Raw genomic sequence first — 25,751 nt, 5'->3', positions numbered from 1 at the left:
TAGTCATCTCCCGTGAACATGAGTCGTTGAATTGTCTGCATTGTGGATCCCTGCAGCTGGCTCTCTGAAGATTGGTGATTGCTGGTCTGTTCAACTTAGGTTACTCTCCGAAAACGCCCTGATAAAATAACGCCTTCCCTCAAATCATGCTGACATAAAATGTAGTTCACTTTTTCTCCTTAACCAGATTGCGTGGCACAGAATGTCATCAAGTCCCACCTGGAGACAAGTCAGTACACGACGGAGGAGTTGAAGAGACTGTTGTGGAGCCTTTACTCTCAGGATGAGATCCGGAACTTGCAGAGCAAGGTTTGCGTTCTCCGTTTTGGGTTTTTTCACAACATTGTAAGCACAATCTATACTCCTTCAGTATAAGTCTGATCGCTAGTTTAGTAAATTGGTATTGACCTTTTCTAGAGGCATTTAATGAGTAGCTTTGTCCCTGATGGGGTTAAAACTCGTGCTTAATTTGAGCCGTGGTTTCCTGTGCTTGGCACCGGCACTTAATTGTCAACACTGGGACTTATGACAGTCTGCCACATGGTGGCGCTGTATGTCTGATTCAGATATGAGCACAGCAACAGTTGCTTACTAATTCACTTTGCATTAAAAGGACTAATACCTGCAGATCAAGCAATTTTCATACGTTTGGGGGGACAGGAATAGTTTGGACCATCACATTTCTAGGAAGGTGATGAATAGCAGTTCTGTTGGTACTGTCATTGGCAGCACTGGCAATGAGTGGTGCCAGCTGCAGTGGCCTCCTGACGAGGGCCCTTGCACTTTTTTTGTGTGCAAATTAAACACTGGTTAAAACACTCAGGAATACAGTAACATCCTGTGAGCTAGATCTCAGAGAAGGGAAGATGGGGCAAATGGGTGAGGTAGGAGGGAAGGAGCAATGATGGGAGACGAGAGAATGGGACACAACAAGGTGGATGGGAAGGACAATGTGCAGTGAGTGAGACGGAGGATAGGGGGGAACATAGCAGTGAGCTATGTGAGAGGGAATGGTACAATACAGATGCATAATAAATGGTGAAGTTAAATGAAGGAACGCAGAGACACGTTAAAGAGAAGAAGTAAGGTGGATATAATGAAGAAACAAGCCTGGGAAGAGGAGTGGCAAGGTATTTGAGAAGGAATGGGTGAGTCAATTTGAGGGAAGAGGCAAGATTGGTGAGAGGGCAGTGGTGAGGTGGGTGCAAATGAAGGGGTTAAGCAGGTGTAACAGGAGGGTGGAAGGTTCGGGAAGAGCATGGGCGGTGGTGGGTTAAAGGAAAGGAGATTGGTACTGAGGGAGAGGCATTAAGGGGTGAAGCATGTTAAAGAAAGGAAATGTGGTGAGGGGTAAGATGTGGGGTGAGTGTAAAGTAAGTATGATGCAGGTATAAATGGAAGAGGCTGCAATATAGGGTGGAGTGGAGTGGGCATGAGTAAAGAACTTGAGGAGAGGGAAGGGGTCAGGCTGGTGGAAATGGATTGGTGAGGAGGCAGCAGAAGATGGAAGGCGAGTGAAAATGTAACAAACCTAAGAGGAAGGCTGGAGTGTGGTGAAGGTTACGCATTATGCAGGTAAGAGGAAGGAGTGAGGCGGTTGAGGCGAAAGGGGTGATGTGGGTAAGAGGAAGTAGTGAACCATGTAACATGGAAGGAGTGAGGCTGAGACAGAATGAGTGAAGCATGTTACATGGCTTGGTTGTGAAGCTGAGTCCGAAGGAATGGCTAAAGGGCTGAGGCTAGTGAGGCAACAGGGGCAAGGCTGATGAGGCAGATGGAATGAAGTAGTTCAGACATAAGAGGTGCTGCTGATGAGGCAGAAAGGATGAGATTAGCGAGGCAGCAGGGACGAGACTGACGAGGCAGCAGGGACGAGACAGACGAGGCAGCAGGGACGAGACAGACGAGGCAGCAGGGACGAGACAGACGAGGCAGCAGGGACGAGACAGACGAGGCAGCAGGGACGAGACTGACGAGGCAGCAGGGACGAGACTGACGAGGCAGCAGGGACGAGACTGACGAGGCAGCAGGGACGAGACTGACGAGGCAGCAGGGACGAGACTGACGAGGCAGCAGGAACGAGACTGACGAGGCAGCAGGGACGAGACTGACGAGGCAGCAGGGACGAGACTGACGAGGCAGCAGGGACGAGACTGACGAGGCAGCAGGGACGAGACTGACGAGGCAGCAGGAACGAGACTGACGAGGCAGCAGGGACGAGACTGACGAGGCAGCAGGGACGAGACTGACGAGGCAGCAGGGACGAGACTGACGAGGCAGCAGGGACGAGACTGACGAGGCAGCAGGGACGAGACTGACGAGGCAGCAGGGACGAGACTGACGAGGCAGCAGGGACGAGACTGACGAGGCAGCAGGAACGAGACTGACGAGGCAGCAGGGACGAGACTGACGAGGCAGCAGGAACGAGACTGACGAGGCAGCAGGAACGAGACTGACGAGGCAGCAGGAACGAGACTGACGAGGCAGCAGGGACGAGACTGACGAGGCAGCAGGGACGAGACTGACGAGGCAGCAGGGACGAGACTGACGAGGCAGCAGGAACGAGACTGACGAGGCAGCAGGAACGAGACTGACGAGGCAGCAGGAACGAGACTGACGAGGCAGCAGGAACGAGACTGACGAGGCAGCAGGGACGAGACTGACGAGGCAGCAGGGACGAGACTGACGAGGCAGCAGGGACGAGACTGACGAGGCAGCAGGGACGAGACTGACGAGGCAGCAGGGACGAGACTGACGAGGCAGCAGGGACGAGACTGACGAGGCAGCAGGAACGAGACTGACGAGGCAGCAGGGACGAGACTGACGAGGCAGCAGGGACGAGACTGACGAGGCAGCAGGGACGAGACTGACGAGGCAGCAGGGACAAGTCTGACGAGGTGGCAGGGACGAGTCTGGGGAGGCGGCAGTGACGAGTCTGGCAAGGTGGCGTGTCTAGTGGCTCGCCTCTTGAACTCTTTCTGAACACTTTCTGATGATGTTCTTTCACCCACAGCCCTGTGATGTCATGTGGCAGCAGTGTGCCCTGCAGATATCCAACGCCATCCAGTATGTGGTAGAGTTTGCCAAGCGCCTCGACGGCTTTATGGACTTGTGCCAGAACGACCAGATCATCCTTCTCAAAGCAGGTTGGGACTACTGAAAACCTACAATCCTTTGACAAATATCAAGCATTTAATCAGAAATAAATTCCCAAGACCACTGAGCTAAATAAAGTCTATTCCATGAAGTAAATGACAAATCTTCAGTGCCCTTTAAGTTAAAATGTATTTTTCGACACTGACGCGCTACTTTATTTACTTCCCAGGCGCCTGCAGGTTGCATGAAGGCCACATTTCCAGATAGCTGTAGAGGAGAGATTAAGGTGGCCATGAGTTTTCCAGATGTGGGTCCATTGCCCTCTCTGACACAGGATCCAAATTATTCCTCAGTGAGAGGCCCAGTTAAGCCAAGGCCATCCTGAGGTTGCTTATTTTGCCTTCTGAATGGGCACTAGCCGACAGTTCAGGATAGACTGTTCCCATGAGGAAAGGGATGATGGTTCGCTTAAGGTCAGACCTGTCTAGAGTGGCATCAATCAATCAGGGAATTGTAGGCACGCTACTCACCCATGAGGGTCTCAAAGCGTGGGGGGGGGGGGGTCTGCAGATCTGTTTAGCTGAAGAGCCAAGTCTTGATGGTATAGAGGGCAAAGAAAGATTGGTTGTTATGCTACACCCAGTTAAAAGAAGTATTTGTAAATGATATGCAAGTCAAATGACATCCCTGTAGACCATATTTTGACAAACGCCCTACAATGACACACTTGTCATCATCTTGAGGCTGATGGTACATGAATGAGTTTTCTATCACTTGTTGAGTGCTCGTCATTGGAATGCTAACATAATGGATTATAAACAATTATTGTAGACATTTTGCTGCACCCTACAGCGCATTATTTGAGAACTATAACATCCGATCAGCATGTTTTACTTTACGGGTGCATCTGCCACTTAGTTGCAACTTTGTGATGTTTCAGCAGTATAAAGCTATAACCCCATTAATATTCAAACTTTGGCTACTGTCTTGAAGTTAGGGTCTCCAAAGGTAGTCATTAATGACTGGAACCCAGGAGCACCCTGATGGAAATGTAAATATGTTTGTGATAACTCAGATCTGGCCCTTAATTTTGCACTGTGGCTCGGACTATACTTCGTTAAAGCCCCAGTACCTGAGTCACGTGCCTGGGTCCCTAGTAAGGTCCGATAACGAGGAGATGGCTTTTAACTACCAGAATAGCCTAAGGCAGAAGAAGGCCTTGAAAGCAATTCGAATATTCCACTCACTGCAGGCAGTTTATCCTAAGTTACATAGCGAGCTTTCTAGAGAAACAATGGAGTGTTGAAGCAAAAGTCCTCTATCAGCCCGCATTGTTTTCATTGAAGCTCCCAACAGTCTACTGTTCGAGTTAAGCATTTTCGCCCTCCCGACAATTATGGGCCCAAGCCTTAGATGAAGATGAATAATGTGGGGGGATGGTAATTAACCAATGTTATTGTTCTTAAGATAATGACATTAGGGCTATTAGCAGTCTGCCCTGAAAAAAAAAGCATAGCAGGAGCCATAATTCGCCAGGATCTCTTGAAAAATGGCTTCCCAGCCCCATGGCGCTCTGCTGTCAGTCTCTTCATAGGTATCCGGCTGCACTCCTCTGCCTTTCTTTTGGTTTTTACTGAAGCTTTGCTTCCTGTGTCTTGCATCTCTAACAATCAGCAACATTAGGAATTCTAGAATGATCCTTTGTTTGATCGCACATGCTTGAGACCTATTGTGATATAAATCACAGGTTAGCCACTTTAACATTTTCTACAGCAGCATTATCCTGGGACATAAACATGAAAACACTCGACAAGGGGAATTGAAAAGTAGGTGCCACCATGGCTATCACTGCTGAGGAGTCCTGAAAATGTGATTTGGATCTTGCTGCCATGACCTATGTTGGTCACTCATGCTCTAGCTGAAGGTTTATTCAAATGTCACCTCCTTTAGGTACAGTATCATATAAAGAGGCTACTTTGGTTTCAGTAGCCTTTGCTGCCATGCTCCTTGCGAACTTTCCTTTTAGAGAAGGAGTTGCGCGCCATTGGGCTCATCACAACCACCTTGTCATCACTTTCCATACACTTTCTCTTCCATAGTCTTGGATCCTGATAGTTCAACTTTCCCATGGACACTTTAAGGCAGGCAGGTGCCAACATGTTTCTCGTAAGCAAGCCTGACATTTGACTCCCCACCCCAGTCATGTTGTTAACATATATTAGCAGGCGTTATGCCCCTCCTAAGGAAGATCATCTGACCGTCTGCCATTCTTCTTCTGGATTAGGTTGAAAATAAGTGAATGCCAGTTTCGGCTTAGCTAGGCTATGTCCTCATACTAGCATATACTGCTTGCATTCGTATTTGTTTTTATGAGGACGGTTATCACCAGCTTAAATCTGGTGGTAACCGCCCCTGCAAAGAGGTTGGAAAGAGTCCTCACATAGGAAAATGCATACAACACGGTTTGCTCACAACAGTCCTCATTACTTACCATTGAGGCCATAGCCTGGTGTAAAAATACACCTCAAACTTTCTGCAAATGTTAATTACACTGGGGTGGGGTTGGCCCTGTTATTACCTCATGGTTCTAAATGACACCCTCTGAGTGTGTAGACTTTCCAGAAAATTCCTCAACTGATCTGTTGTTGTTGGAAAAACTCCAACTGTGAGATATTGTATGTAATTCACAATGATTTCTAATGTGAATATCCCATTGTGTTCTCATCCTTTTGGCATGTCCAGCACATGTTGATGGCTATCGTTATTTAAGAACTCACTCCTGGCAGTCTGTGTTGCTTTTGACTGTCCCGTTGTGTTAATAAAACCTTCGGTCACAGCACATGTTTGATTCTGTCAGGGCTGGAAAAGCTGTCCTGTCTTCAAGCACTCATTCGTGGCATTTATGGGCTGGCCCTGATGGACGGATAGGGCAAGAAGTATAAATGCAAGTACATGGAGCTTTAATCCATACAAATTACTTGTAGCAGAGCATGCATGACATGCATATGCATTTGATTTGGAGCTGTCAAATACAGTGCTGCATTAGATGTAGAGCTGCACACGTATCAATAACTGAATATTTTCTGAGTGTAATCCTAGACCGTAAATGCACTACCTAGGTCACTTGGAAGCAGAAGTTGTACATTGTCTCCTTGTTGACATTTCCCCACAAAAAGTTTTATGCTGTTATAGTTCCTGTCCCTCTTAAGCTGGTGTCATGAGCAAGCATACTATGGGGAAATGAGTAGCGTCTTTTTGCAATCCTGAATAAGATAGCTAGGAAGTACCATGTGAAAAGAGCCCTTACACGCCTTTCCTCATGTCTCAGGGGAGGTGGTGGAAGACACTTGCAGGCACTGTGGTATCATGTACAATCAGATTGGTTAAGCACTGGTATAGTGTCCCAATGGTTGATTGCAGATTATAGATTATTTGGTGTTGCCTAATGACATTGTAAGCACAACCTATGCAACAGTCCAGATGTTTGTCTTAAAAAGTCAAACGCTGTTTATGTAGATACTTTTTTCTCTGTTGAAGTGAAAGAGAGCCCTAAGCTCTTGAATAATAAGATATTTTCCCCTTCTTTCTCCCTGTTATACTGAGGATTATACAATCAATTGATATCGTTCTGTACAAAGGTCGTGTTACCTGGCTACAGAATTTTCATTTGTAAAATGAAGAAACTTAAGTTCTACTGTTGGATTCCCCCATGACTTAATTATGCAATTCTAGACAAATCAATTAATCTTCTTTCTACCAACTTGTAAAATCCGGAGCATTTGAAATAAGGCTAACCTCAGTATTCAGCGGTTTATATATACAAGTTGATAATACATTTAATGTCATCACTGTGTACACTTCCAGTGTCTTTTGAAAGCCCAGACATGAGAGGTTGGGACTGATCAATGCAGGTATGGATTCCACACTGGACACGATCTAAGGTGAATTCCTCATTCCGATCCTCGCTGGAGAATCCTTAGGTGAGCCAAGGCTGAGCTGTAACCTTTCAAGCCTTTGCGATGTTATGTCTGGATTGAGAAAAACAAACACCTGAGTTTATTCGAGGCAAAAGTGAGGTTCTTCTGTAGGCACAAGGAAATGTACCAATGAAAGACCAATCAGTGTGTTTTAGCCTGGTTTCTTGGCAAATCCCGATAATTGTGTAGCGTTTTATTGAGCAGTTAGGGCAGTTTAAAATAATAAGTGTATAATTCAACTAAGTTAAGTATGTGTCTATTCTGTGACCAATCAGCTTGTTATATTTTTTGTGAAACAAAGTAATATTTTAGTGCATGTCTTTTAGAGGAGAATCCATATCAAAGATAAACCTCAGACTATTGCCACTTCAGATGTGCAAGCCTAAAATAAGTTTGTTTTCCGTGTAGAGCAGTTTCAGTTCAGACTCCTGAGTCCTTGCTCCTTGCCAAGCAAATCCTTTGTATCGTCAGGGCAATAAGGCTTTCGGAATCTATTTGTTTGCCATTTTGTCAAGCAAACTTTGTTCCTCCTACAGCTGCTTCCACGGCTGTGAAAGTACGTGTGTCTAACGTTTTGGCCTCCTGGAACCCAGCCACACAACATTTTTAGAATATCAACTGACAAAATAAATGATGAACATTTAAATGAATTGCGAGTAAATGTGTGTCGTATGACTATCCTAAAATTCAGGCCTGGCGTCTGCTCTAATGGTCCAGTGTTGGAACATGGCCCCTGCGGTATTACTGTACCGTTGCCCCTTCTTAGAAAACCAACCTCCATTGCCTGATGGGTAAAGGGGTATGGCATTTGCTGTGATGTAGCTTGAGTACAACAGCTGCTGTGTATTTGGCTGTATCTCGGCCAGGGCACTCCTCCCTCTGACTGTCTGCAAAGTAGCATTCAAGGGTTATTGGAAACAGAGCCCACTATTAGAGAACAGACACCCCCAGTGCCCAACACTGGGCACCACAGCTTCGGTGTAATTGAGTGAGAGGGCATGGATCACTGAATAAACATACTCTCTAGCAGAGTTTGTACTTAGTAGCATCCACAGCCTCTAAAGAATTGATTCTCTTAGCCTTAGTAGGCTCCCAGGGCGAAGAGTGTGTGCAGGACCGCCTCCACAGCGTCTAAGCGATTGATCCACAACAGAGGAACCATTGCCTCGGATTGTTAGCGCAGCATCTTCCCACACACTTAAGGGATTGAATAATCTTATCTGTATCACCTCGGAGGTACCACTACCTCAGATAGGTAGCACAACATCTTTCCACACTCTGTTGCGGGCCTATTTACAATGTTAAATGTACACATGCAGATTTACTAGTAATACATTTACTCTTACACATTTGAGCAACTTTTCTGGTCTGGGCGATTCCAAAAATCCAATTGCAAGTTACTGAAAAGTGTAGACTTGCGTGTCTCCACCCATTAAATGGCGTAAATTTACTCGTGTAAAGTTACGACTGCCAAAAAAAGCAGTAATAAGTCCAGAACCTCACCATGCCAATCACTGATACTGCAACACTCTCCCACAGAAACAATAGCAGTTGAGGCTTAAAATAAAACCCCATACGAAATAATGGTCAAGTAAATTAAATCATTCAAAATGCAAATAAATATAATTTAATGTTTTTAAAAAATCCAAAACTAAAACATGTTTTTATTTTTATGTAGTAATAACCTTTTTTGAATTTAAAATGAATGCAATATTAATTTTTAATATTTTTTGTTTGTTTTAATGAATTCCTTACATCACTTTTATTGGTGATATTGTAAGATTTTAAGTAATCGAACAATAAAGAATTATTACTTACATCACTTTTAATAATTATTAATACATATTATATGTATATTTCTCAGTAAAGTTCAGGTTCATTTTGTTAATAAATCGTTAAATAAATGTTAATTTAAAATATTTCAAATTTTTTATATTTGCTCTATGTTTAAAATAAATATATAACACTTGCAATAATATTTAACATAAAAATATTGCACACATTTTTCGAACTTAATAAACGTTAATTTCCCCCATGTTTTCCCATATAGAGATCTCTGCTCTCGTGGCTGAAATGTCTCTATGGTAAAAAAAAAAACTGGTCTGTACCACTGCCTCAGATTGTTAGCATAGCATCTTTCAGGACTCTTAAGAGACTGAGTGACCTGGTCTGTACCACTGCCTCAGACGGATGTCCCATGCATCTTCCCAGACTCTAAGGGACTCGTTGAAAATACCCGTACTATTGCACCATTAAACTCTGCATCTGATCTCTGATAGTGCAGTTTCCACTGACTGCAAAACCCAGTGAGCTAGTCTGTACCAGAGCACAATACTAGATGAGGCAGTTAAACATCTCAAATTACCTACCAAACTCTAAAGGGCGGTAAAATAGTATCTCTCCCCCCCCTCTCTCTCTCTTGCTCTCACTCTTGCTCTCACACTTGCACTCGTTCTCTCTCTCGCTCTCTCTCTCTCTCTCTCTCTCTCTCTCTCTCTCTCTCTCGCTCACTCTCTCACTCTCTCCCTCTCTCTCTTTTTTTCCTTCTCCCTCTCTCTCTTCTCCCTTCTCCCTCTCTCTCCCTCTCTCTTCTCTCTCTCCTCTCTCTCTCCTCTCTCTCTTCTCTCTCTCTTCTCTCTCTCTCTCTCTCTCGCTCTCTCCCCCTTCCCCCCTCTCTCTCTCCCCTCTCTCTCCCCTCTCTCTCTCTCCCTCTCTCTCCCTCTCTCTCTCCCTTTCCTTGTGAAATCCTCCACTGAATCAACCAGGCTTACTCTGCGCCAGAATTGAAGATATACTTGCCTCCTCCTCGATTTGCAGAGGCCCTGGAGCAAATGTTGCAGCATAGGTCATCAGGATACCTATATCGGGGTGGTTGATGGGCAGAAATCCATCGACGGGTGGTAGGTGGACAGGGATTCGCGTAGAACGTTTCAGACTATTCTGTGTACTTTAAACAACTGCTTACAGAGTATGTGTTAATTTCTGACCTCTAACCAAGATTACCTTTCTTCCTCCTCCCTTCTTGTCACTTTTCCCCCTCCTCTTCCTCTCATTGTGAACTCATTTTGCTTTCTTGTGATTTGATTTTCGATATGTCTTTGGTTGGATTTGCCTCACGTCGGTTATATTTCTCTCTGTGAAATATCGCTGCCAATGTTCAAACCACAAACCGGGACGTTTTATCCTTTGCATACTAATTTATTCATTTTTATGTGGGGCGGTGGGCTTTTTGGGTATTCACATTTTTGCTACCCAACATTTAAACCTAATTTACTCTTTTTCTGGGTTGACGGAACCACTGATCGGGCCCTCTCCCTCCCCGCTCCCCTCTCGCCTCCTCTGCCGTCTGTCTGTCTCTCTGCATTAGGGTGCCTGGAGGTCCTTCTCATCCGGATGGTCCGAGCATTCAACCCTATAAATAACACTGTCCTCTTTGAAGGGAAGTTCGGAAGTATGCAGATGTTCAAATCATTGGGTAAGCTTTGTTTCATTTTATACAAATTGCAAACACTGTCATCCTCTGGAGATCTCTCTGTCTTCTTGTGGCGGATGTAAGATGGCAGCTGGAACCAATTGGTTAAAAGATTCTAGGCCTTGGACTGTTAGAGGGGGTCTGTGTTATTTGCTCATAGCTCTAAAGTCCGTGTCTTATTTCTCTTGTGTCCAGCCATACAACTTTTTCAAAAGTAACCATATAGGGTCTTGCAGCGAACTGAACTGTGGCTGGCTTGCTGCCAAGTTTGCTCCATTCATGTGGGACTTCAAGATCTACTGCACCAATGCCTGTGGCACCTATGGCCAGTATGGTGGTTAGAGGGAGATGGAACAGAACCGACACAATAGCTGGTCTTAAACACTGGCCAGTGCCGTGCCTCGACCCCGGTGACCCAGAGCAGGGTTCCCTTGTGTAGAGATGATGAATGCTATCCGTGCTTACAGTGCAGTGTATCTACCTCCTTTTTCCTTAGCCCGTCTGTTCTCTTGCTTTTTAGGTCTCGCCTGTCAATGCGCATGCGCATTGAGCAGAGCGAGACTATGGGGGCTTAAACAAAGCTTACCTACACTGGCGATTCACTGGCGATTTGATGAAGTGCATGTGCACTTTTAACTCAATGCGCAAGCGCAATTAGTTAAAATGCGCGTGCACAGCATCAAATCGTCAGCTTAGTGCCGCCAGCAGCTCTTCCCGCTCCGCCCCCTGCTGCATCAAAGGCTTGGCGCTGTGCCTCAGCCCAGCCATTCTCCTCCCCTAATTACCCCCTGCGGCATCAAAGGCTTTTTCACGGCCGGCCGGCCGTGCTTTCAGTTCACGGCCGGCCGGCCGTGCTTTCAGTTCACGGCCGGCTGTCCGTGTCTCCTTTTCTTTTTTTTTTTTTTTCATTAATTGAATGTCTTCCAGCAAGCTCTCCTCATCCGTAGCTTTAGGTGTGATGACAGCATTTCCTTATAAGATTACTGCTCTCTTGGGAATATATGAGGGCAGGAAGCCTTCTGAATTCGGCTGATCATTATCAGAGAGTGTTTTGGTGAAAATACGGGACTTTTCTTATGCGTGCTGCTACAAAAAGAGCTCAGCTCTCCTTAGCTACGGGAAAGCTGTTTGGCTTACTTCTGCTCGCTCAGCCAGCAATTGTGCCATGTGGTGTGTTTTTAGCTTTACTAGCTCATTGGTGTGTACTGGCTTGCCACTTTGCTGGAATAAAGTACCGGCCATAACGCTGAATACGACTTTCTTTTAATTAGTTCACCAGTTTGCTGCCAAGTGAATTTGAGAGTAATAGTGGCAATCATGTTTGAAACTGCATAACGTGAGCGGAATAAGCTTGCAAGCCGCAATCACCCCACATCCACCACATCCACCACCACCTCCACATCCACCACCACCGCATCCACCACCACATCCACCACCACATCCACCCTCACCCTCACTCACCCTCAACCCCTCACCCTCAACCCCTCACTCACCCTCACTCACCCTCAACCCCTCACACTCACCCTCACCCTCACTCACCCTCACCCTCACTCACCCTCACTCACCCTCACTCACCCTCACTCACCCTCAACCCCTCACCCTCACTCACCCTCACCCACCCTCAACCCCTCACCCTCACCCACCCTCACCCTCACTCACCCTCAAACCCTCACCCTCACTCACCCTCACCCTCACTCACCCTCACCCTCATTCACCCTCACTCACCCTCACCCTCACTCACCCTCAACCCCTCACCCTCACTCACCCTCAACCCCTCACCCTCACTCACCCTCAACCCCTCACCCTCAACCCCTCACTCACCCTCACTCTCACTCACCCTCAACCCCTCACCCTCACTCACCCTCACTCACCCTCACCCTCACTCACCCTCAACCCCTCACCCTCACTCACCCTCACCCTCACTCACCCTCAACCCCTCACCCACCCTCACTCACCCTCAACCCCTCACCCTCACTCACCCTCACTCACCCTCAACCCCTCACCCTCACTCACCCTCAACCCCTCACCCTCACTCACCCTCAACCCCTCACCCTCACTCACCCTCAACCCCTCACCCTCAACCCCTCACCCTCACTCACCCTCACTCACCCTCACCCTCCCTCACCCTCACCCTCACTCACCCTCACTCACCCTCACTCACCCTCACCCTCACTCACCCTCACCCTCACTCACCCTCACCCTCACTCACGCTCACCCTCACTCACCCTCACTCACCCTCACCCTCACTCACCCTCACTCACCCTCACTCACCCTCACTCACCCTCACTCACCCTCACTCACCCTCACTCACCCTCACCCTCACTCACCCTCACTCACCCTCAACCCCTCACCCTCACTCACCCTCAACCCCTCACTCACCCTCACTCTCACTCACCCTCAACCCCTCACCCTCACTCACCCTCATCCTCACTCACCCTCACTCACCCTCAACCCCTCACCCACCCTCACCCACCCTCAACCCCTCACCCTCACTCACCCTCACCCTCACCCTCACTCACCCTCAACCCCTCACCCTCACTCACCCTCAACCCCTCACCCTCACACTCACCCTCACTCACCCTCACCCTCTCACCCTCACTCACCCTCAACCACCCTCAACCCCTCACCCTCACTCACCCTCAACCCCTCACCCTCAACCCCTCACCCTCACTCACCCTCACTCACCCTCACAACACATATTGTGTTACAATAGGTGTCACATTTGCAAAAGATAAAACTATTGGCATTGTAAATAACAAAGCTATTAATTTCGATATTTTCAAAACAAGCACATAAATAAAAAATGTGTCCTTTACAATACCAATAGCTCAAACTTTCCTAATGCGAGACCTATTGCATTGCTGTGCTTCTCTCCCCTGCTGCACTCTCCTGCTCTCTAGAGATGTGGCCTAACGACCAGAGCTGCCATCTAAGTCACGTAAATACAAAACATGTTGCATTCCAAATGCTATAGGTGTCACATTCGCGAAAGTTATAACTATTGGCATTGTAAATGACAAAGCCATCAATTTAGCAATTTTAAAAACCAACAAATAAATAAAATATGTCATTTACAAGACCAATAACTCCGACTTTTCTAATGCGAGACCTATTGCATTTGCAATGCTTGTTATCTTTCCCTTCCTTGAACGTCCACTTTATTTCCTAGTATTCAGTCCAATGAGGCTAACTTCCCAAAATAATGCAGCACTAGATGTGTCTGGTTTAGCTCCCCCTTTATACTAACCCCACACTTCATGCACAAACACACTGCCCTTCCTCTGTGCTTTGTTTAATCTCTGGACATTGTAAATAGCCTTGTTGGAAACGTTAACTTTGGTGCTCATTAGCTGGTCATTGTAGGACTACGGGGCAGATGTAGAGTTTGGCGGAGAGGCAACAGAGTACCCTGTCCACCAGACTGAAGGTCTGCCCGCCTAATATGCATCAGGTGGATATGAAGGCTGGCCGCCGCAGAGTCCCTGCTGACCTACTCAGGTGTCAGAGATTTGACCATTACACTGCCTGCCTAATTTAGAGTGGGCGTTCGAATGGGCAGTTTTTACTATCTCTCTCTTAGCCTTGAAAGTCTTGGCGGTAAAGTACAGTAGACCCATTTAAATTACTCCCACACCATCAGAGAAAATTCCCATGGTGTGGGGGTCATTAGTTTTGTTTTTTCTCAAACAGAAAATCCCATTTTCGGATTCGTTGTTGAAGACTTTAAATTATGCTAAAAGTTTGTCTTCTGGGTCCGATTTTCGATGGAGCTGTCAGTGAAACTTTCAACTCATTGACAGGAATTGCTGTGACGTCGGTTCCTGCCAATGAAAAGCGATGTCCGCTGGGCCAGCAGACCTCTCTAAACTCAGAGTACGGGCACTCCAAACTCTAACTCAGGCCCGAGACTCTACACATGTAATCTCACACGGTTGGCATGTAACTGTGAATGGCACTCATCATCTTTGTCTTAAAAGGCCCATTGTAGAAATGGATTTTGTTTTGTGAGTTATGGCCACCGCTAGCTAGGGTTGGTTTTGATCCATGTACTCAAAGACGATGGCTCTCTACCCCTGGAGCAATTACTCTAGGCTCCTGGCAGACCAATACTGTTGTAGATACTGCTGTTTCAAGGCCATCCATTAAAGATATTCCCCAGTGTTTTATTCTGAGCTCTACACTAATTTCCTTGGCTTTGGCACCCGCATTGACATATTGCATTCGTTTTAGATGAACAGAGCCACATAACAGGCCTGTTTGCAGGCTGTCAATCACTGGCAAAGCCATGTGCCCACTCCTCCTATAATATAGAGATCAGTGCAACACAGAATAATGTTCCAGAGACATTAGCGCATTCTGTGATGGACCACATTACAGTAGGCCTAGGTGCCAGTACTGCCCATGTAGGTCCTGATAGCTTACTGGTAACAACATGATGGCCTCAGGACCCTTGATATGTAAATTTAGATTATCTTCTTAAAAATTATGAATGAGCCGTGCTCGGGGCCTGAGGTACGCGCACCTGAAATCCAATCATTCCAAAGATTGCAAAACTTTTACATTTCTTTCCAGTGTTCTATTACTGAGATTTTGGGTCCCCAGCACCATTACCACAGTACACATTTGTACCTCGGCATCCCAAATGAATAGCTGCTTCGAAGATGAAAAAGATCACTGGTAACTGATCCTTATCTGTCCATGGGTGTGCACATCTGGGAGCAGGGTGGAGGATTTGACTGTGAGCCCCACACATGAGCTAAATTGTGTCTGTTTCCCACATGCTGATGCAGCCCCTTGTCTCCTCTGTCATGCAGGATGCGATGATCTGGTCAACACTATCTTTGAACTGGGGAGGAACATGTGCCGGCTCCAGTTGTCCGATGAGGAGATTGCTCTGTTCACAGCCACCGTCCTCCTATCCCCAGGTAAGATTTGTGGGCTGTCAGAGGTAAGGTCTGCCCTGGTATCCACCCTGGTCAGGTTGTTTTCATAGTCTACTTTGGTGTACCCTAATTCCTCAGTACTGGTTTCATTTTTTTATTCCCTTCTTAATCTTTGTGGTTAAAGGACTCTCCCTTCACCTTCTATAAGCTCCGGCACTTTTCTCGCACTTCCTGACTTCACCTGCAAAGGTGGTTGGAGCTACCACATTATCGTATGAGCCACCAGCTTGTTACTCGCAGCTCCTGCACTTATGATGTGTAGTAACAGCAGAGCAATTCCTTCTTTAGTCTTATGAACTACGCCTCAGCAACAAATAAACATGCAACCATGAAGGCTTATCTTCTGCTAATGACTGCTCATTTCAAGGAAGCAGTTCAACAGAGCTGGAAAGCTAGCACTCAATTTCTTAGCTTACACATCAGACACATTTCTGCTCTCGGATCTTGATTCATAATATCGTCTTGCTCCGGTAACAGGCATTTCAATGCCACAACTCAACTAATAATTTATTACAGGTTGAGAGCTGCATCGTTGCCACATTTTGTTGCAAGTGGAGCTCCCCGATAGGATGTCTTGGCCTTGACTCCTTCACACTACTCTGGGGCAGTAGTTCCGAGAAGGAGAGAGTGGGAACTGGGTGCAGTTGAACGGTGATGGTCACCGGAAAGCCTCATCTGGGGATGCAAGACCAGGGTGTCCTGTTGAACTTGCAGGATAGTGGAAGGCTAGGGTAGTGGAGTTTGCAGCTGCTCCTGCTCTTCTGTCCTCCAAATCCCATCCATGGCTGCGCACAAGGCTAGTAACATATGGACTGGAAATACTCTGTATAGCCTATTAGGTGATAGAACAAGTTGGTGGGCAGTGTTGTGGTTTGCATTGGCCCTAATCGGCGACCCGAGCAGAATACTGCGGCCACTCTTTTTTTTTCAGTCTAGTTAGCTAAGAAGGGCAGGTTTCAGCTACATTCTTGTCAATCACACAAGCTAATGTTGCAGTATCTGTTTTCCCTAAATGGGGCTTTTTCTGAAACTGATTCTTAATCCTAGTAAGTGCCTGGAAGTCAGTGCATTGATCCCAGAGATTATATGATCCTTTGTACATGAACATTCTGCAAGGGAGTAGGTTCCTTTGTTCGGAAATACTGTCATGGCCTGTAGTGCAGGATCTTTAATTCCTTGTGACTCTAGTAGCTGCACTGTAGAGAGAGGTGTCCATTCGTACAAAGAATAGTGCAATGCTGATTAATCCAAATGGTGAATTGCATTACCTTTTTCCTTCTTTTCCTAGATCGGCCTTGGCTGACGGATCCCAAGAAGGTACAGAAGCTCCAAGACCGGGTGTATGTAGCCCTGCAGCAGGAGATCCAGAAAAAACACGGCAGCGACGACACACTTTCGAAGGTACGGCACACCCCAGACAGGCCCAGAATTTAAAAACATACACAAGGGAGAAGTTGGCAAATTCAGGTCTCTTGCGTTTAGTGAAAGGCCCCATCATCATATTCTTTGAAGCGTACTATACACTTGAGCATCCTCCTTGCCTCTCCGAAGGTACTGACATAGTATTTGCAATTACGATTCAGACATCAAAGGAACACAAGGGGTTGATTAAATCAGTTGAATTGAACATATTCGCTGACTCACAATGTCAGATTGTTAGATCAAGACTGAGAAGTCCTTTAGATTTTATGTCTTGTGTACCGGATGAGTGTCCACAATGATGTCCTCTATCTTAGCATCATCTATATCTGTTGTCCGATTAGCAACTTTGCAAAAGACGAAGGCTGTTGAGGTCATGGCTCTAGGGTTAGTAAGAAGATGTTGGCTGTGTGTCATGCATCCTCACTCTGTAAGCCTAGACGTTCATCATACTCCTCATTTGCAAATGGACATATACAGAAGGTTGCATGGCCGGCTTCCTGATCAAGGAGATGCTGCCTTATTGCGATTCTCCATCACACTCGCATCCAATATGCAGTAGAAAGGTTCCAAGATCTGAAGACCATAAAAGTTCACTCACCAAGTACGATTACACCAAAGTGTGATTTCTTAGCGGTGGACACTCACATATGCATTTTAGTGGCTGAAACACATAGATAAGCGTCCACCTGCTAAGAAATCATGCTTTGGTGTAATCTTACTTGGTGAGTGTGCCTGTATTGTCCTACTATCTGGGAACTATTAGATTGTGTGTATGTATAGAGATAGATAGATATTCTTTTTTTCCTGTGGTATAAAAACTGTGGTTCCCTGTGAAATAAGGTTTTCATCATGATAATGACAGCCCTTAAACCACTCTGCAGAGCTTTATCATTGTGAGACCCAGAATTGCACAGCACCGTAAGACAAAATGAAGCAGCAATGTGTTCTCTAAAGCATGTTTCATGGAAAGTCAATTAAGCTGCATTGGGCTGCACATTTTCTGGCAGTAGCATTTTGAAACATTCCAGCTGGAAACAACATTGTTAAAATCTGAAAAGGATGTGGAAAATGCAAGAAATCCTTAATTTTACAGGAAATATTGCATCCACAGAATTGCATAAATATCTGGCCCTCACAATTGTTAATTACTCTATCAACAGTTTATTCATGAAAGGTAAACCAAACTTAAACATTCTAATTCGAATTAAAGTCCATTAGCTGCACTTTGAAGAGAACAACCTTTTCAACTGAACTACAGCAAAATCACAAGGTAATATAAAACATACGTAACAGGTAATATTGTCCTGTGTTGACCTCACAGGTTCTTGTAAGCTTAGGCCTCATAATTTATGTTAGCACCAAAACCCCTGGATGTAATATTGGACCATATTGCGCAGTTACCTATTGTGTAGCCCATATATATATATATAGTTGTATACCCCTGTATCTCGTTTGAAATATTGACTTAGTGTCAATGGTTTATTATGCTTTATGGTTTATTAATAACAGAAAAATAATGTATCTGTGATTCATAGATTCTTATCTACCCGGTGGTCCACAATAACGCAGTAAAGAAGTGAACTTAGTAAGAAATGGCAAAGCACAAATTTATAGGATTTTACACAGAGGTCCAGTGGAACTCTCATGGCTTGTTAACCAAGTGAAATGAACAAGTTCCGGAGTCCGAGATCTTGAGAAACAAATTTGTCAACCTGTCAACATTTTCTAGTCACGGGATCTAAGATGTGAAAGAGGCTTCAAATGTCGGAGAGCACATTTCCTATGGGCATGATCAGCAGGAGAAAGAAAACTTGACCGGGAGGACCTGGCCTGAAAGTGTGGGCTGAACTGTTCCCATTGGAGCGGGTCGAGACTGATTTTGAAGAATAGTTCATCCCTCTAGATTGTTTTCCTCCCTCCAAGAAGGGGAGGCCGAGTGGGAGGGATGTGTGTGTTTTTTTTTAATCTATGGAGCTCTTTCAAGATCCATAATTACATTAATTACAACATGGACTGTGGAATGAACATTTTCAATTGCTACTTTGAATAAAGCAAATATTTAGATCTCTTAATGACACAAACCAATCAGGATGCTGCAAGACTTAAACTCGCTTGAGGAGTGTCATATCTTCCAAAATATTGAAACAAGTTATGTTATATCTTAAAAGGACCACTTCAGGCAAATTCTTTGCCTTCATGGCAGATTTTGTCAACTTCTGCCAAGAGATGTGGGCTTTAAATGAGTGCAAAAAGGAACAGGATGAGCCACACTAAATTTGGATTATATGACTTAAGTTAGATGCATAAAGCTTTTGAAGGAGATGCGTTTGAACTACTCAAAAGTTATTAATTATTCAAAAAAGACAATTTTATATCTTAACCATAAAGAAGGCTCTCTTGCAGTCATCAATAGCAGCCCTGTGGGAATGGTAGATATTCTTGGTCTACAGTAAATGCACTTTTACTTTTTGCTAATGGAGTTGGGACCCTTTTTCAAATCTGCACAAACTTTGACACCGGTTTGGCTCACCACCTTTTGGTTCTTCGTTTGCCTCAGTTGATTGTTTTCATTCACTCTGATTACGGGCATCAAATGATTTTGGGGCAAACTAAAAAATTAATTCGCCATCTCCTGTGTTTGTTTGCTCTATGCAACAGCAAACACTGCTAAACAGATTTACACCAAACCTCCTTGTACATGCTGTTCTAGCAGTATTTATTTACCCCAAAAAATATGTTGAGATGTTGAGAAATAAATGCTAACCACTATGGCACATTATCATCACAATAGTCACCTTAAGACATACATGCCTCTGTGTTTTGTAGTTGCGTTCCCGTTTGTGTATTTCAACCATAATACCTCCATTTTTTTTAAAGGTTCACAAAGAAGGTACCTGAAAGAGACACGTTAGTGATCGATCCTTACCTTAGAATATCCCCAGGCGTCAGACTGGATCCGGAAATTTTTTCCGTAGCAGTACCCATGCACGTCGGTAGGCGTCGTGGGCACCGTGATGACGTCGTCGGAGTACTTAGACGCCGCCTCCGCGTGCTGACGTCAGTTATTCTTTATTTCCGCGCCAGCAAGCGCAGATCCGGAAAAAGTTGTACCCTAGTCACTTTTTGACTAACCTTTTAAGATCCTTTTTGATCAACTTTCGAAGTCTGCTCGACTCCGACGGTGCCGGTAGAGATGCCGGTGTTCAAGCCCTGCGCCGACTGATGTCGGTTACCGACCCCCATCGCCGGTGCCTGCACTGATTAGGCCTGGACCACGACGCCAAGTCCTGCTCCGACTGCCGGGCCCTGACGTCTAAAGCTAGACAGGAGCGGTCCCGTAAGCGACACGAGCTTCGGCAGATCGCCCCGCGCCGCTCAAGGTCCCAGTCCGCGAGGAGGTGAGGGACCGGTCGCGGGGCTGGAGCAACCACAGTTCCGGGAGTCGTCATCGGTCTTCGGGCTCGAAGTCCTCAGGTAAGAGGCACAAGAAGACGAAGAGGCACCATTGCTCTTCTGACTCACCCCGACGCTCGCGCGATGCGCCCGGGGGTTCAGGTGACACCTCCCACGCGGCTCCGCTGGAGCCGCAGGTGTCGCAGCCTGCTCCACACCCGCCGGTCCCTTGGCAGGACGCGACGCCGGGGGAGATTGCAGACTTCCTCATGGCCATGAGGTTGCTCGCTCCTCCGTCGGGTTCCGCGGCGCCTTCGGGCCAAGCGGATCCGACTGGGTCCCCACGCGGGCCGGGTGCTTCGGCCCCGGCGCCGTCGGGTGCTTCGGCCCCGGCGCCATCGGGTGCTTCGGCCACGGCGCCGTCGGGTGCTTCGGCCCCGGCCCCGTCGGCGACTTCGGCCCCGACGCCGCAGGGCCCCAATGGGTCCAGTTCCGGATCCGGGTCGCCGCCGGTCGACCTCACAACCTCGCCGGCGACAGCCCCACGGGTGTCGCCTCCGGCGCCGTCCCAAGACGACGCCGTCCCTGGTCCTACCCTCGATTTGGGTCCGGCGCCAGAGCAGGGCCGCTCTCGACACCGATGGGAGATTTTTATTTCTATGACCCGCCCCATCTTTTGAGCCTGAGTACCAGGCTGTGGGTGTCGAGGAGGATTGGGAGGGGTCTGAGGACCCTCTGGCACGTGAGTGTCAGTCTTCCGAGGACTGGACAGGAGAGCTTGGGGTTGCCAGTGGTCTGGACACTTCGCCCGACACTAGTTTTGTCTCCCCTCCTAGCGCGGCTATGGAGGAGGGGGCTGCCTATAGCGCAGTGCTGATGAGGGCAGCCAAGGCCTTGGGCCTTAAGCTCCCCGTCGCGGCCGTGAGGACTAAGCTCCTCACTGAGGTCCTTAAACCGCAGTCAAGCTTGGCCGAGCCTCTGCTGCTGTTTAATGAGGCCTTGTCAGACGTTCTATTGGGCACTTGGTCCAGGCCCGCCACAGGGCAGCCTGTGGATAGGACCGTGGCCAGGCACCACCGCCCGGCTCCGGGCGACCCTTGCTTTCTGTCTACCCACCCCACCCCTGAGAGCCTGGTTATCCAGGCCTCCAATTCCCAGACCGCATTCCCGTCGACTCCCCCCGACCGGGAATCCAAGAGGTACGAGAATTACGGAAAGAAGGTATTGTCCTCGCTGAGTTTGGGATTGCGGTCAGTCAATAACGCGTGCCTCTTGGGCCGCTTTACCCAATCTCTGTGGGACACGGTCGCGGCCGTGCTGCCAGAATGCCCGGTGGAAGTCCGGGCTAAACTCGGCCAGGCCCTTGTGGAGGGCCGAGATGCGGCACGTTATTCCATCCGTGTGGGCTGGACACTACCGACTCTCTAGGCAGAGCTATGGCAACGACGGTGTAGATTCGTCGTCACGCCTGGTTGAGGTCCGCCAATTTCTCGGCCGATGTCCAAAACACACTTATGGACATGCCGTTCGATGGCCGTCGCCTCTTTGGCAACAAGGCAGACCATGCGCTTGAGCGTTTTAAGGACTCCAGGGCTACGGCCAAGTCCTTGGGCCTCTCGGCCCGCGCCAGCAAACGGTTGCTTTTCGCCCCTTTTGTGGCCAAGGAAGGGGCACCCCCACACGTCCTGCCAGCCACGGGCTGCAGACTACCATCCAGTGCGGTGGCGGACGTGGAAACCGCTGTGGCGGCGGTCGGGGACAACGGCGAGGCCAGTCCAAACCTACCCCTGCAGCATCCGCCTCAAAACCCTCCTAGTCCGTGCTTTCAGGCCCATGTGACGCCAGTGGGGGGCAGTGTTCGCCATCACCACCATCACTGGCGCACTGTCACTTCAGACAGGTGGGTGCTGCAAATCGTCTGAAGGGGGTAGTCCCTCCCCTTTGAGGCGTACCCTCCAGCCATGCCACCGCAGTACCACCGAGTGTCGGGGGATCACTTGAGACTTCTACAAGAGGAAGTTACGGCCCTCTTGGCCAAGGGGGCCATCGAGCGCGTTCCTGGGCCAGAAGTAGGTTGTGGTTGTTACTCCCACTACTTTCTGGTACCCAAGAAGGGCAAAGGGGGCCTACCCCCTATCTTGGACCTACGGAACGTCAACGGCGTCCTCCGGAAGGAAAAGATCAAGATGCTGACATTGGCTCAGGTGTTAGCCGCCCTAGACCCTGGAGACTGGATGGTAGCTTTGGACTTGCAGGACGCTTATTTTCACATCCCCGTCCTGCCGGCCCACCGGCGTTACCTGCGGTTCACGGTAGGCCACGAGCACTTTCAGTTTACCATGCTCCCCTTCGGCCTTACCAGCGCCCCATGGGTGTTCACGAAAGTGATGGCGGTGGTCGCAGCTCATCTGCGCAGGTTAGGGGTTTCAGTCTTCCCTACCTCGACGACTGGTTGTTGAAGGCGGGCTCGCCCCAGACAGTCGTCACCCACCTCCAGACTACGGCCGACCTCATGCACCTGCTGGGGTTCTCCATCAATGTGCCGAAGTCACACCTGTGTCCCTCTCAGAAGCTCCTCTTTATCGGAGCAGTTCTAGACTGTTTCGGGTTTATCCTCCCGAACAGCGGGTTCGGGATATTCAGGCTCTGATTCCGATCTTCAGCCTTTATCCCGAGTCTCGGTCAGGTTGACGCTGCGGCTTCTGGGGCTGATGGCCTCCTGCATCCTTCTGGTGCATCACGCCCGGTGGCGGATACGGGCTCTGCAGTGGGACCTGGAGTTTCAGTGGGTCCAGCATCAGGGCAACTTGTCCGACCATGTCTTGATCTCGGAGGGCACTGCAAGACAGTTGCAGTGGTGGCTCACGGACAGCGATTGGGTCAGAGGCAGTTCCCTCTCCCTACCCCAACCGGAGCACGCAGTTGATGGACGCGTCCCTCCAGGGCTGTGGGGGCCACATGGGAGAGGCGGAGATCAGAGGCCTCTGGTCTCCGGCGGAGTCCCAGCTCCACATCAACCTTCTGGAGCTGCGGGCGATCCGGCTTGCACTGAAGGCATTCCTCCCCTCTGTCCGGGGGAGAGTAGCGCAGGTGTTCACGGACAACACCACCGCCATGTGGTACTGCAACAAACAGGACGGGGTGGGGTCGTGGACCTTATGCCAGGAGGCTCTGCGCCTCTGGCCGTGGCTGGAACATCAGGGCGTGACCCTGGTGCTTCAACACCTGGCAGATTCTCTGAACGCCAGGGCGGACGCTCTGCCGTCGCTGCATGATGGATCACGAATGGCGTCTGAACGCGGACGTGGCGCAAGGCCTCTTTCAGCAGTGGGGAGAGCCTTGGTTAGATCTGTTCGCCACAGAAGAGAACACGCAATGTCATCAGTTCTGTGCGTTGGAATTTCCAAGGCGGCACTCGCTCGGAGACGCGTTTCGTCGCAAGTGGAGTTGCGGTCTATTGTACGCCTTTCCGCCTATACCACTTCTGCCCAGAGTGCTGAAGAAGATCAGGCGCGACCGGGCCCAGGTTATCCTTGTGGCCCCGGACTGGGCATGAAGATATTGGTATCCAGAGCTACTCAGCATGTCTGTCGATCCCCTGATTCGTCTACCTCTTCAGGAGGACCTTCTGTCGCAGCAGCAGGGGACGATCCTCCACCCGAACCTGTCCAGTCTTCACCTACAAGCTTGGAGATTGCGCTGCGACAGTTGAGGCCATTTGACTTGCCTCCTGAAGTCTGTAATGTCATTCTGGCAGCCAGGCGTCCCTCCACAAAGTCGGTATACGCCTGCAGGTGGAACAGATTTGTGGCATGGTGCACAGCAAAGGCTGTGGATCCACTCTCTGCCCCCCTTTCTGAGGTTCTCCTCTTCCTTCTTTCTCTTGCCCAGCAGGACTCTGCTCTGGGCCCTATCAAGGGCTACCTTTCTGCCCTTTCCGTCTTCTTAAGGCTACCTGATCAGCCACATTTGTTCAAGTCCCCAATTGTAAATAGGTTTTTGAAGGGCATCACACACATGTTCCCTCCTGTTCCATTCGTGATGCCCCAGTGGGACTTGAACCTTGTACTTACTTATCTCATGTGCGCTCCCTTTGAGCCACTTCATAACTGTCCTCTCCGCCTTCTTACTCTGAAGACTGCTTTCCTGGTTGCCATCACCTCTGCCAGGAGAGTGAGTGAGCTCCAGGCTCTTTCTTCCAAACCTCCATTCCTTTCTGTCCATCCGGACAAGGTTGTGTTGCTGACACGACCCTCTTTCCTGCCCAAGGTAGTCACAGCCTTCCACATCGGGCAGTCCATCACCTTGCCCACCTTCTTTCCGCCTCCGCATCCCTCGAAAGAGGTAGAGAGGCTCCACCGTCTGGACCCAAAACGTGCGCTCTCATTCTATCTGGATCGCACACGCCAGTTCCGGGTTGATGACCAACTCTTTGTTAGTTACATGGGCGCTAAGAAGAGACAGGCGGTGCACAAACGGACCATCTCTCAGTGGAGCATGTTGTGTATCCAGGCATGCTACTCCTTGGCTAAAAAGGAACCTCCTGTTGGGCTGAGGGCCCATTCCACTCGGGCCACGGCAACTACTACTGCCCTGGGCCGGGGAGTCCCCTTGCAGAACATTTGTCAGGCAGCTACGTGGGCCTCACTGCACATGTTCGCAAGACACTACTGCCTGGATAGCCAAGTCCGGAGGGATGGCTTCTTTCGCCTTTCCGTCCTCCAGGACTTTCTGGTGTGATTATTGGTTCGCAGACCCACCACCGGGGTTAGTATTGCTGGGGTATCTATTCTAAGGTAAGGAATCTATCACTAACGTGTCTCTTTCAGATGCACAAGTTACTACTTGTGTAACGATATATCTGTAAGAGACATTAGATAATGATAGATTCCTTACCGACCCACCCATCCTCCCCATTCTGCGAACCGATACCTAGGGTTAAGATCATCCCCTTTCAGGGCCCTAGTTTCATGGCACCAGTGTTTGTTTTTATCATGGATCTGCGTTTCTGGTGCGGAAAAGCTGTGTATAAGAACTGACGTCAGCACGCGGAGGCGGCGTCTAAGTACTCCGACGACGTCATCACGGCGCCCACGACGCCGATGACGGACGCGGAGCGGCGGACGACGCCTACCGACGCGCATGGGTACTGCTACACAAAAAATTTCCGGATCCAGTCTGACGCCTGGGGAAATTCTAAGGTAAGGAATCTATCACTAACTAATGTCTCTTACAGATATATTGTTACACAAGTAGAAACTTGTGCATTGGGTTTATCCAGGTTGTCAGGTGTGTTATCATGTATGTGAAATCATGAGCAGTCTATGTCTGGCAAGTGTGTTATAGATGTCTTGGTAGCCATAACTTGTAAATTTATGTGGAGAATTAAGGAGCTGTATTCTTGTCATACAAAAAAGGACTGGCTTTGAGCATGTGCACAGCTTATGA

At 48.3% G+C, this 25,751-nt stretch overlaps 1 protein-coding gene across 1 annotated transcript in view; it reads left to right on the top strand.

Moving 5' to 3' along the window:
• Positions 1-25,751, top strand: part of LOC144797580 (nuclear receptor ROR-beta-like) — a 118,117-nt gene that overhangs the window by 85,366 nt on the left and 7,000 nt on the right. The window contains exons 5-9 of the mRNA XM_078668246.1: positions 188-309; positions 3,014-3,146; positions 10,441-10,548; positions 15,360-15,470; positions 16,777-16,889. Of these exons, the coding sequence (XP_078524372.1) occupies positions 188-309; positions 3,014-3,146; positions 10,441-10,548; positions 15,360-15,470; positions 16,777-16,889 (587 nt within the window). The remainder of the gene's footprint in view (positions 1-187; positions 310-3,013; positions 3,147-10,440; positions 10,549-15,359; positions 15,471-16,776; positions 16,890-25,751) is intronic.

The sequence above is a fragment of the Lissotriton helveticus genome, chromosome 12 (genome assembly GCF_964261635.1).
Source record: "Lissotriton helveticus chromosome 12, aLisHel1.1, whole genome shotgun sequence".
Classification (NCBI taxonomy): domain Eukaryota; kingdom Metazoa; phylum Chordata; class Amphibia; order Caudata; family Salamandridae; genus Lissotriton; species Lissotriton helveticus.
The sequence above is the reverse complement of the archived record's forward strand: the minus strand, read 5'-3'. Positions and strand labels throughout refer to the sequence as shown.